This window comes from Psittacula echo (genome assembly GCF_963264785.1).
Source record: "Psittacula echo genome assembly, chromosome: 22".
NCBI classification, from domain to species: domain Eukaryota; kingdom Metazoa; phylum Chordata; class Aves; order Psittaciformes; family Psittacidae; genus Psittacula; species Psittacula echo.
Window position 1 is genome coordinate 1,197,172 of NC_137758.1, and position 13,080 is coordinate 1,210,251.

Here is a 13,080-nt window from a genome sequence, read left to right on the forward strand (position 1 = left end):
TTATGGCTTATTATGAGAAAAATCAGGGAAGCAGAGAGTCCTCGTCATTCCGCTCGTACCAGTGGTGAGCTAACCAGGACTCCTCTCTGCTCCCTTCTTCTAGGCTGAATTCATGACAGCAGTGAATGAATGTGCTTGCGAACAGCAAATTTCCACCAACTGAATCCAGATTTTGCAATTGTTTCTTCCAAATGGCTTGTTATTTTTAAAGCACTTTAAGTGTTTCATCTCTTCTACAAGATGCTGTGTATGTGCAAAATGCAGACGCAAATCTGTGGTGCTTCAGAATGTGAGTTTAACCTCTTACAAGCACCTCTGTGTGGAAAAGGCCTAAATTATGTTCCTTTAATGAGCACTAACTTGACTTGTTATGCTTGGTATGTTTTTAACTAGGCTCTGAAACAGATGAATTTCTCTGCTAATTAAAAACTGACGTTCAGAGGTCCCAAGTGCTGCCAGCTCAAGTCAAACACAGCTCACTCGCAAAACAATACGTCAACATTCTGGAGCAGAAGTGATGTTCAGCTTTCCAGTTTACCTCCAGTTCATTCAGCCTCTGGATCCTTGGGGTAAAGTGAAGTTTATCGACATCACATGCAAATGGTGGCTGCCAGTCCTGCAAAAAACCGAAGAGCTTCATCAAAAGACCAGGAAAACAAAGGGAACTTCTCACGCGTCAGTCGAAAGCCAGGTGAGCCCAAAGCATGGGAGAGGTCTCCATGACTCCCAAACCCCACTCAGCCCCAATGGCACAGCCATGCACATGGCAAGAGCCCAGCACAGCTGCAATCACCTCCCTGGAGGCGAGGGCTGCACCCAACCTGTCAGGTATCACACCCCACCGTGGCCAGATCTGCTTCTGCTTCCCAGTTACTTCACGTCCAACAAGCCTGAACTGCCTGGGAAGTGCTGCTGCTGAGCAGGTCCAACCCACCCAGTGGGAGGAACAAACCCACTCTGAGATGGGACATCACTTCTATGAGTAAATTCAGTATTGGCACAAATACAAAACACAAAACAAAGTCAAGTTTCATAACCCATGATCCTGCCTCAGCTGGGAAGACTAACATCTGATAGCAGAGACTGTAAGCGAAGGACAAACGCAGCAGTTTGTGTTCGTAAGTGCTGGTCTCCAAAACAAACAGCAGCTGCACTAAAAACAGGGGAGAAAACGCTGCTTCTTTTAATTCCTTGTCTGCAAACATTCCGAACAGCTGGAATATGGCCAATTACCAAAAGATGATTATTTCTTTGACGGGCTACCTGCAACTGGCAGTGTTATTTATAAATACAACTCTAAAGCAATCTTATCTTTCAGATCTCTGACATCTCTCGCGCGCAGCTGGTTTGGCAATACACAGGTTCACTAAACCAAATGAGATTTGATTTGAACTTGACAGTCATTTATTATCTATAAAACTATCTTATTATCACTAATTACAGAATGAAGATAATGCACGAGTGCTACTGACAGCAGAGTAAGACGAGAGCTTTCTACCAGGAAAAGGAAAATGCTTCCTCAACACTGGCAGACTACAGCCACTGAAGTAAGACCAGCAGCATAAGAAGATGATTTGTTGGTTTAGCAAATGTATTTAATAGAAAAACCAGTGTCAAATACAACCAGAGAGGATTTGCAAAGCAGATCTCTTACTACAACCACCAAGGCTCAATTTTGTATTCTGACAACCTCATCCTGCCACCAGAGCAGAAGCAGGCACGTTCACAACTACAGAAAAGGGATGCAAGAGTCACTGACAGCACGGAAAAACTGAAGAGCAAAGAGGAACACCAATCTGTGTGTTTTATCAAACATACATTAACTAATCCAGGCTTCTACATTAGTAATATGGGAGTTTCCTGAGCCTACAAAGCATTTCAGCACATCAAAACTTAGCAAGGCTAGGCTGAAATTAAAAGTCGAACTGGAAATTAGACAACCGTCTAACAGGAGTCAGGATGACAAGGGATGCTCAGTCCTCAACCAGTGGGGCTGCTTCTCAACCATTCTTGTTCTTTTAACCACAACACAAAGACCGGTGTCCAACTGAATGATGTCCCTAAACTAGATAAAATTAACCCTTCTTTTACTATCTTGTTTGCCAGAACACCGAACGCAATGAAAATAGCAAGTCTGATGAAGAAAATGTCTGATACTCCTTTCCAACATCCTGCTACCTGGTGAATCATTTGAGACCCCAGACTGAGATGAGGAACATGACTGAGAGCATTTAGGACCCAATTTGAAGCGTTGTACTTCAATGCAACAAATGGGGCTTCCGAGCCGAACCAAATGGCTCCATCATTAGTCAAAACTCCGGAGTTTGCTCTGTGTGCAGAGACAGACCGAAGACAGGCAACCAAACCAGGAGAGGACAGACAGTAGTAATGACACACAGCACCCTTGGGACATGCTGGTGACAACAGTAAATTGCCAAGGGGCAAACTGCAAGATCCTAAATGCTTTGCTTAGGCTGAGAGAGTAAATGAAAGCAAAGAGGCGTATGTTGACTGCTCAGCTGAGCAGTAAGCCAAGGATGTTTCCAGTGGATGCCAAGTCTCCAGGCAGACCATGCACTACCCTACAACAGGATCCTGTAGTAAGAACCTGCAGAGGATGAGAAACAGCAATAAAAAGGAGCAGGAGTTCAGCTCCCAGAGGCAACGGCACAGCCACTGTGCTTCAGGGCTAGTGCCTGCAGACCATCAGCAAAGCCAAAGAAGGGGGGTTGAGCACAGATGACTCTCCTGGTTGGGCCACATCCCCCGGCACAGAGTCTGCTGCTCTGGGGAGAAGCCCAGAGGAAAACTGGCATGCCACTGGGCCACAACAGGAGGAACAGGATCCCCACCTGTGCCTGCAAGTTCCAGCTCATGCTCAGTCTTAAAGAAATAAAGATATGAGGGTCCCCAGGACAGATACAGACTTAGAAGTCACTGCTAGAAAGCAGCCTGTCTTCAGGCAGGACAGAAGCAAGCTCGTCCCCTCCATTTCTGAAAGCAAATGAAGAGGTTTATGTGCATTATCTTACAGAAAACCTCATTCACAGCATGGCATATGGAAACATACCCCTCCAGTTACTGGTTAGCTCCATATAGCTCCTATGTGCTGATGAGTGGTGCTTATTTTTGGCCCAAAAGTGACGAATTTCCCAAGACTTGCTCTAGCAAGGGACTACGCATCTTGTTCATTGGGAAACGTAATGCGACTGCAGACAACAGAAGCTTCCACAACAGGTATTTTCTACAGCTTGCAGCTCTGAGGTTTAATGTCACTAATGAACAATCTGCACACCAGCACACTTCGATGCTACTTCAGCTCTTTTACAAGCAGCAGCTTTGGAAACTCCATTTATTCAACACAGGACTTTGAGAGTTTTTCAGTCTATCAGGCAGATGGGTCCATCCACTACAAACAAACATTTAACAGCCTTAAGTGTTCAATTCTTAAGCAAGGAGAAAGTCATTGCAAGAACTTCTGCTAAGAGACAGTAAATTGGCTTAATTCCTACACAAGGCTCTTTCAACCCTTCTTTAAAAACTGCATTATTTACTCAACAAAAAGCCTGCAAACACTTTGAAGCACAACTTACTAAGATAAGGAGTAGTAAGAGACATAATTGCTTTGCAAGAACTGCCTTGATGCACCTCAGAAATGCAGCAGCACCACGAGAGGGAGCTTTTTAGTGCCATGCTCATTTGCAAAGCTGCTGAGCCACAAGAGGAGCTGCGCTGTGGAAGAGCAGAGCACACACAGAGCAACTCTACAGGCCCACATCCCCTTAGGAGCGTGTCTGAGACAAGCCATCTCCATCCAGTGTGCACCTCCAAGGTCCTTCTACCTTAAGAAGATAAAATCACAGACTGGTTTGGGCTGGAAAGGACCTTAAAGCTCATTCAGTTCCAACCCCCTGCCATGGGAAGGGACACCTCACACTAAACCATGGCACCCAAGGTCCAACCTGGTCTTGAACACTGCCAGGGATGGAGCATTCACCACTTATTTGGGCACCCTGCGCCAGTGCCTCACAGTAAAGAACTTCTTCCTTATTTCTGACCTGAACTTCCCCTGTTGCAGTTTGAACCCATCACCCCTTGTCCTATCCCTACAGTCCCTGATGCAAGAGCCACACACCATCACCTGCCTTTGTTGGCGTGCGTCTGTTATCCAGACGTGGCAGAGCAAACCTGAGCACAAATCCAGGCAAAAAATGAGACTGACATCAACATTTCCAACTCGCAATGCTCCTCCCAGATCCGTGTTACAGGAAAGGCCTCATGTAACTGCAGCTGTAAAGCCCACACCTCATCCAAACTCACTCTCTAATTAGGATTTAACCACCCCCACTGCCTTGAATTCAAGCGAACAAGAAATTACCACTGTCACTGCTAAGCTGCTCTATGGGTTAGTTCGCTTCAGCTTCTTCCCTCATCTTCATCTCATTTGAACCAAGTATCTCCTTGCTTACTGGCCAAGAAGCTATTCATGAACACTTCCTGGAAGCGATGGGTCAAGACATTTTTCAATAAACAAGTATCTTTTTGCTTCTCTTTCCCATCCTGCAAATAAAGGTTTTCCTCAGGCTTTTTCCTGAAGTCTCTCCTACTTTTTCCAACATCCTTTGAAAACTGCAAGGCGCATTTGAGTTGCAATCTCTCCAATGCCAGACACACAAAAGAAGATGTCCCTTTCATTATGTTGCTAGACAGCATCTTCTAGTAAGTGCCAAAAGAATATCTTGGTCATCCTTGCCAGAGAAGCCCTTATTTGTTCAGTTAACTGTCTCAGTTCCCTGCTTCCCAGGATGCCCACCCTGCGAGCATGACCTACATTCTTTGTTCCCAGATCTATGATCTTGCCTGTGCCAAGGTGTTGGATGATTGCTGCCTCCACCAGGGAGGGAGCAGACTCGGTGACTCAGGAGGTCCCTTTTCGTCTCGTACTTTTATGACTACATTAAAGCCACACTCGACACACAGACGGCATAATCTGTGCCGAACTGATGAGCACCACCATTTATCGCCCCAGCAGCGGGTCATCCACAAAGCTTCCTTTGGAACGGGAACTAATCCCTCTCTGACCCTGTTAAAAGGCTAACATTAGTTGGTACCTCCAATCGCCAGCTAACCCAGTTTGTGGCGACACGGTCCTTGCTTGTTCATTTTGAGCATAGGTGATTTGCCCAACAAAAACATTGAATTACTCCTTGCTAAGAAGGGACCCTGCATAGAGTAACATAATTTACACACAGGACTCATCAATGATACAAGCTTGGTGAGTATTTCTCATTTGAGACTGAATTGGGCTCTGTTATGCACTGCAGACTAGCAAGGGAGAACAAATACAACCCTAAAACCTTCCCAGCTAAGAACCACAGCCAAAGATGAGTTTGCCATGGGAATCATCTCTCCAGATCCTACGTTTCTGTGCCTGCTCCACACCTGGGAGAGAAATAAAAGAGAGAATAAAAGCTCAGGTAAGCTGGAAATGATTCTCAAGCGTCAGGTCCTGCTCTATGCGACCAAAAGGTAGAAGACAGAAACTATACATGAGCTTTGAACATCAAAACAAAATAGGTCACAGGGTTTATCTATAAGAGACACCCATCTCCTCTCCATGGAGGGAACTGCATGGAGGAACAGATACTGAGGCCCCAGGCAAGAACAAGCAACGTGCTAGCAGCCCTGCACAACCAGACACATGGGGTGCTGCACTCTGCGCATTGGCAGCTAATCCAAGATCCCCAATTCCCTTTGGAAGTGTTGACCAGCCCTTGAAGCAGAGCATCCATCAGCATGGGGCCAGACTCAGCTGTCAGTGTCCACCACACCTCAAGAGCTATGCCACTTTCACTCAAGGCCCAGTATGTTGTGGACAGACCTTTGCTCTGATCCCACAATACACTCCTGGCATGGACAGCACAGACTATTGCTGGAGCCCTTTGGAGATGGTGTGAACCCCCTCCAGAGCTGTAACTGGCAGCTTTCAGACCCAGACTTTAATCCCAGTGTAATTCGGATTCAGAACAAATGTAACAGCCAGCCCAGAACAGCAGCAGACCAACTATGGACCGTGCTGCTGGCTCCCTCCTTCAGCAGCCGCAACAGCGACCACCCACTGCCCCGGCAGTCCCGGCTGTCAACACTCTCATTCGATCTGCTTAGATTCATTTTCACTTGTAAACCTACTGCCAGTGAAGAGCATTTACTCACACACACATACGGATGGGGGGCTGTATGACCCCAAAGTTCTCCCCGGCTTTTAAAAACACCCAACCTGGTCTCCTGAACACGCACCCAGTGTCCCCCAGCAATGCCCATAAATTGATTCCATTCACTGCCAGCTGTAGTTTCAATGCTGGGGAAGGCAGATGTGTTTAGTTTGAAACTCCACTTTCAGCTTCCAGCTGAGACTGTCCACCTCAAGTCAAACAAAACCCAATGAAACCTCCCCAAACCTGCCACCACTATTGTCTGATAGAGTTTGGACTAAATAGTTTCATCTTAAGTTTTCAGTAAGCTTAACAGAGTGAGTGTTGAAACCCCCTCACTAGAAGAGACTGAGTCAAGGAGAGCATTTTCTCATCATCCTTTGAGCACACTCCAATGTTTCAGTGTTTCAGAAGAGCAGCAACCGCAGCAGTGCTGAGCGGGGTAGCTGCCACCACAACATTAATACTCCTTTTCCAAACCTTATTTAGAGATCAGAGGAGACCAGCGAATAACCTGCTCTGAATCCACCCCATTTCACAGGATGACCCTGCACTGAACACGGCAAATTCCTCATTTAAAGTCCACATTTCCTAATAAGCTTCCATGACTGGTCTCTTTCTCCACAAGAATCTGACAAGAACCTCAGCACTCAAACCTTTCTTCCCCAAAACTGCACCCATTTGTGGTCCCAAAGCACCAGAAAGTGGCGAACCCACCTCCACCCTTCAGTGGACGTGGCTTATGGACAGGAGCCAGTGGCTCCTCACTGAGCTTGGCAAACGAGGCAGTACGTGCGATGTGCTCCCGATGCAGCTCGCTCACGTACTATCACTGAGTTCTCTCTGTCTTCTTTTTGCTAGATCAACTGACAGAGCCCCTGTGTAGTGTCAAAGCGGAGGAACCATCACGATCTGCTTCCTGTTTAGGACAAAGTGTGACAAGTCCCATTTTAGTGGGGGTCTGTTTTACAACTCCAGGAGACCACCAGAACCCTCAAGGTTGCTCCAAAAGTGAACTGGGTTTTGTGCATGGTTTAATGGAGGAGTTTTGCTTCATTTTGTGCTTTTGTTTTTCTCTCTCCATAAAAATGAAAGTAAATCAAGCCAACAGCTGCACGAGCAGCCTCAACAGCCACTGCCTGGACCACTGTGACTCCTCAGAGCCCCCTGCTGAAGCAGCAGCCTCGCTTCTCAGAAGCCTTCAGGTTCCACCTGAACCTGTTTAGGTGAACTTCTCCAAAACCCATTTTTTCACGTGCAGACCCTCTCGACACCCTCTGCACCCTCTCCAGCTGTCAGATCGCTTTAAAACCCTCTAAAGGGTGCAGCATTATCTACTCTAATGGTAGCACACAGGTAAAACCATCCCATTTTTTCACTGAGAAACTCAAGAGCTGCATTCCCTGGTTTAGCCAAAGAGTTCACTCCACCACTCCACTGGTTTCCACAAGGATCCACAGTTGTTTTCCTACAATCCTCTCTTCGACGACTAAACTATGCTCCTTTGTTCCGAAATGTAAAACCTCACATCGAGTCCTACTTCAGCGATCACTGTTTCATAACACCCACTGTTCATTAGGCAATTGGGATCCCTCTGTAACGAGTTACCCACTGGAAACCCGCAAAATACATGGAAGAACTGCTTTTGTTCTTTTAGCCTTCTAATGAAAATTAGATCCCCTCAGCCTGAGGTTCCAAAAGACCATTAGAAACATATTCTCCATTCCAGAGTCTCATTACTAGTTAAAATCATTTGTGATTCCTTCAGCACAGCATCAATTGTGCACAAAACCAATTATTATAATTAGAATACTGAAACACACTACATCAATTTATAGATGTCAGATCATGGCAACACAACTGACCTAACCAAGCAGAGACGCTCGCAGAAAACAACGACACTGATTTGACAATGCTAGTTTCCATACAGTGGTACTTCATACTATCACCTTTTGAGTTCAGGCTGTAGCAGCCATTCTTCTACCCTGGAGTGAGATGTGGTCAGCAACTCCATAAAGAATTTAAACCCATACAGAAGTTAATGCCTTCTGTCCTCTTGAAAGTTGCACAGTATTCCAGGATTCACTGAAAAATGTGAGCCAGTAACTTCGAGATCTCCAGTATCAATTCCTTTCAGACTTCAGGTACATCAATACAGATCTTCTAATCTTCAAACACTTAGTTTTATCATGGTAGACTTCAGGTTACTTGGAGGCCTCAACTCCACTTCAACATACTCACATTATTTAAAGCAAAGAAATTTAACCCAAATTTTCACAGTTTTCATGTTTGGCCATGGGGAAATTCTGATGGGTTTAGTATACAGTGCCATACTGTATAATTTGAAATGGATTCATATGGTAAGCAAGGCTCAAGTAATTGTTACTAGCTATTTCTTCATGGCAGCAAAGCAGCTACACAACAAAGCAGAAGGAAGAGTCCATTCTCAAGAAGAACTTGGAGCAGGAACGGTACCAAATGCTCTAGGTTTTCCCTTTTACCCTTGAAGCTAGAATTCGTTAGACTGTTTGCTTTCATTAATTACTATTAACTACCTACTTGGAATAACGACACCATCCTCAAGCAGTACTTCAGCTTTGCAGAGCCATCTTAACATCTTCCAGAACATCAGGCCACCCCTTGAGATGCCACGTTTCAGAACAAAGCACTGTTCCAGATTACCATTTCAATAAAGAAATCCCAATAAAGGATGTTCTGAGTTCGCAGAAGAAAATCCTAACCACAAATGAGCACACGATGGACTGCAAACAAGTTGTGCCCCATCGTCCGCTGCATCCATCATGCAGTTCTTCACCACCACTTCCATAGCAAAGAGCCAAAGCATCTCTATCGTATGTAGCACATCAACTATCAGAAGCAACCACCACTGGTACAGTCCCAAACCCTGCCTGAACATGTTGCTGCTAACGAGACTGTCTACTTGTGCTCCAGTCTGCTGAGACAAAGCCTTTGCTTCACTGTTCCATACAGTGAATATAGTTATTGTCGCACCCTCCACAAGCCAGCGCAGTATCCCGGAATCACCCAAACAAGAGCCAAACTAAGTCATCCCTGATGACTAGAACAAACTGCACTGGGACAAAGAAGAAGAAAGCTTCTTTTGAGCGCTGAACTACAAACTGCTACGCAGAAATACACCTCCTGTTATATTCTGCATGTTGTTTCATCCCATAAAATGTGCAATGATCACCCAGAATCCACTGTCTTCCACCCAGATGTCTACAGTACATCAGATGCCTTGATACCCCCATCATAGAACAGTTCACTGTCCTCAAAGCCTGCCACACAACAGAAGCCATGGCAGATGTGGTTTTCTTCATGTTTATCTGGTGCCCAGCTAATGCCAGAAGAAAGGTACCCAGCAAGAAGATGACCCTGGCCCTTTGGAGATCAGGGAGCAAGTCCCTTTGTGGTCCGGTGCTGAAACATCAAAGCTAGCTTAGGAGTCAGGATTTCTCCACGAGCAAACTGTGAAGCTACAGCTGGGCACCACCAGTCTCGCACTACACTACTCCACATTAGAGTTCAGATACAAAAGCACAAATTCATCTGCTGATAATTATCCAGCAGAGTTTAAGCTAAAATAATGTGAGCCCAGCAATCAAATGTTTTATCAGCAGCAATCCTGGCAGCTCGCAGTGCTGCTGCCTGCTCACCAGCACGTACCCACGCTGACAACATGGGCAGCAAGATTCCCCTGGATGCATGAAGGTTTCAATCCTTGGCCATTGCTGAGCAACACTTTCAGTTGGAAGAGGTATGATTTTGCAAAGAGGTTGGTGTAGTTTGTAGCTCTCAGTATTTGAAACTGCTCGTTTACACTGAAAACAGCAATAACTGAAGATTTACTGTGTCTTCTGCCTTCAGGAACTACATCAACTTCACAGCTTTGCCTGGTGGATGGGAAGAGCTCCCTCTATGCTCTAGGTTGGTGAAGGAGCAACTGCACTTGCACAAGGCATCCAAGCCATTAAGCAGGGTCAATAGAAGCCAGGGCAGCTGAGCTCTCCTGAAAGCCAGGCTCCACACAGCTGCAAGGTGTGCAGCCTCCACAACTCCAACTATTCTCATCCTCCTTCTAAACACCTTCAGGATGATCATAAATACAGGCAGATATTAGCTCTTTAGTAAGTGAAGATGAGAGTATGCCAAAAATGCAGTTGTAATAAGTAAGTCATTCCTTCAGAGAGCTGTTCATTTATGAGTCTCTAGCAGATACTATGGCTTACGAGAAGCCTTTATTACAGGGTTTTGGCTTTTTACACAAGCAGCCAAGAAACACAGATGAGGTTTTTTTTGTTAAACAAATCACAAAAGAAAAAACCTTCATAAAACCTCTGTTCTGCTCAGAGCTGCTGCAATATTGTTGACAATATACAAGCCCAAAAGATTATCCTACTCAAAAATATGATGTAAGTTCACAGTTGACTGTGTAATGAAAACCATCTTACCCCCCTAACTGTGTCAGCATTTGGCCAGCATATTCTACCTCGCTATGAATTCAAGAGTGTTCTTGTGCGTGTTCACACCACTGCAAACTGGCCTCTGCTTACAGAGAACAGAAACATCTTCCTCTCCGATGAGATTCACTTCATTCAGTTTGCTACAAACATTTCTATCATCGCACAGTCACGCAGCGAGTCACTTCTATTTTAATTTGGAAGGAAAAGGATGGTTACCAACAGGAGTCCCAGCAACGATCAAAACACGAAACTGAGCAGCATGTGTTCCTGAATGCTATTTCTCTGAACTCAAAGTCTCACTGACAAAACTTAAGTCTGCAGCAATGTTTTTGTCAGCTTTGCCTCTGGCTGGATGAGACTTTGGGCTCTCGCTGCCCTTCAGTGGTCTGGTTGTTGCCACCACATTAACCACCTCCATCCAGCTGCACCACCCCAGACCTGTGCACCCTCCACTTGCAGAAAGAGCAAATCCTTCAAAATCGAGGTGATTCACATCTGTTTCTTAATTAGATTTTGACCCCAAGCAGCCCATCTCCTCACCAAGACGGCTCTTTATCCCTTTAAACAAACTAACAATTTTGACTACACAAACTATGGCTCTTAAGATGCTCATAGTATTTCTCTGCACATTGAGTGGACCAACAAAAGGAAATCAGAATTCACAGCCCAATTCTGAGCTTACTACAACATCCATGGAGATGATGATGATGAAGAGGAAGGCTTATTACTCTCCCCACTGTGTGTTGCATTCTAAAATGGTGGCCATGTCTGTCTAGGCTTCAGCTCGCAGAGGCTCCAGCCAAACTCCCAGCTGCGGAGTTTGGTGGTGCTCAACTTGAGGAGCCAGTTACCTGCGTTAAAACTGCGCCGGGCGCGGGGCCGGACCGGGGGAAGCCCCCGCGGGTCCGTGCCAGCCGAGCAGAGCTCTCCCCAGCCCCGCACCACCACAATGCCAACATGGAGGGCAACACCCAGCAGCTGCCTCCTCCGGGGCTCGGCGCGGGGACCGCTCAACCCCAACAGCCGCTTCAGGGCTCCGGCCAACTTGCAACTACCTGGGCCGAGCAGCGGGGCCCGAGCAGGGGAAGGCCTGGCCCGAGGGGCGGCGCGGCCGGGGTCAACCGCTGCCCCGCTTGCCCCCCGGCGGCCGCTCCGGCCACTTTCCGACCGGGCAGCCCCGGCACTTGGGAGCGACTTGGCGGGGGAGCCGGGGGGCGGCCGCCGTCCAGCCCCGCGGGCGCTCAAACTTCGAGGCGGCCGCGAAGCCCCGGAGTCACCTGCGCGCCCGCGGGGAGCGGAGCGGCCGCCGTTGTGAGGGGGGAAAGGGGTAGTCGCCGGTGCGGGCCGGGCCGGGCCGCCACACAAAGGCCGTTCCCCGGCGGCGCCATGCGGGCACTCACCGGCGGCGGCCGCACCTTGCAGATGCCGGTCTGCTCGGCGATGGGCCGGATCTTGTGGATGAAGGCGAAGGGGTCGGCGAACTCCTCCCAGCTGGGCTCGAAGACGGGGCACTCGGGCGGGGGCAGGAACTCGGCCATGGCCCGGGCCAGGGGCCGCTCCACCGCCGCGACCGCTCCAAACGATCCTGCAAGCACCGCGGGTTCGCCAAGCACCGCTGGAACGGGACGTGCTCCTCCGCCGGGAGGGGGGCGGAGGGGAGGGGGGGGGGCAGGGAGATGGAGCGCGAGAGAAAAAGAGTCCGCCCCGGCCTGGGCGGGGGGAGGGGGCGGTGGCCGCCCCGCCCCGTCACGCGCCTTTGTGAGGGGGCGCCGGGGCCGGGCCCGGGCCCGGGCAGCGCCCGGTGCCCCTGGGGACAGCGCTGGGCCGGTCAGGGGGAGAGCCGGTGGCGGTTACAGTCACCGGGGCCTGGCCTGGTCAGCGTGAAGCCGCCCGGCCCCCGCGGGGCTCTGGGGCTGCTGCCTGGGCTCGGTGCTGAGGGGCCGGGGCTCCCCTGCAGCGCCCAGCGTAACCACGGCTCTGCACTGCCCCGCTCCCGGCCGCCTTTGTGCGTGGCCCCGCGCCTCAGGCCCGCCCGGTCCCTCCAGTGGCCGATCCTCCCAGCACCTCTGGACAGGGCAGGCCCCTCAGCGCTGCCCCGCTGGGCTCCGGGCCCAGGGCCCCGGGGGCACCGTTAACCCCGCTGCGGGCCGCCCTTCCCGCACCGGAGAAGGGGGTGTGTGCGTGTGGGGGGAGTCACCGTGCACGGGGCGCATTCACCCGCCCCGCGCCGGCAGCGGCACATGGGCCGCAGCGCCGCCGCCGCTCTGTTTACATGCGCGGAGGGATCCTCCACAGCTGACAGCGCCGCCGGCCGGCCCTTCTTTTTTTAAAGAGCCTCTCCGCTCGTCGCCATTGGCTGAGCCGCGGACGCGTCACAACGGGGG

The 13,080-nt window shown here is 49.0% G+C and overlaps 1 protein-coding gene across 3 annotated transcripts in view; it reads right to left on the reverse strand.

Annotated features, from left to right (window-relative positions):
• Positions 1-12,357, reverse strand: part of KDM5B (lysine demethylase 5B) — a 50,285-nt gene extending 37,928 nt beyond the window's left edge. For 2 of the 3 annotated variants that reach the window (XM_080632806.1, XM_080632805.1), the window contains exons 1-2: positions 12,097-12,357; positions 539-616 (exon numbers count right to left, since the gene is read on the reverse strand). In XM_080632806.1, the coding sequence (XP_080488932.1) occupies positions 539-616; positions 12,097-12,234 (216 nt within the window). In that variant the 5' untranslated portion in view covers positions 12,235-12,357. The remainder of the gene's footprint in view (positions 1-538; positions 617-12,096) is intronic. The other variant, XM_080632807.1, reaches the window with a different exon arrangement.
• Positions 12,358-13,080: the final 723 nt, after the last annotated feature.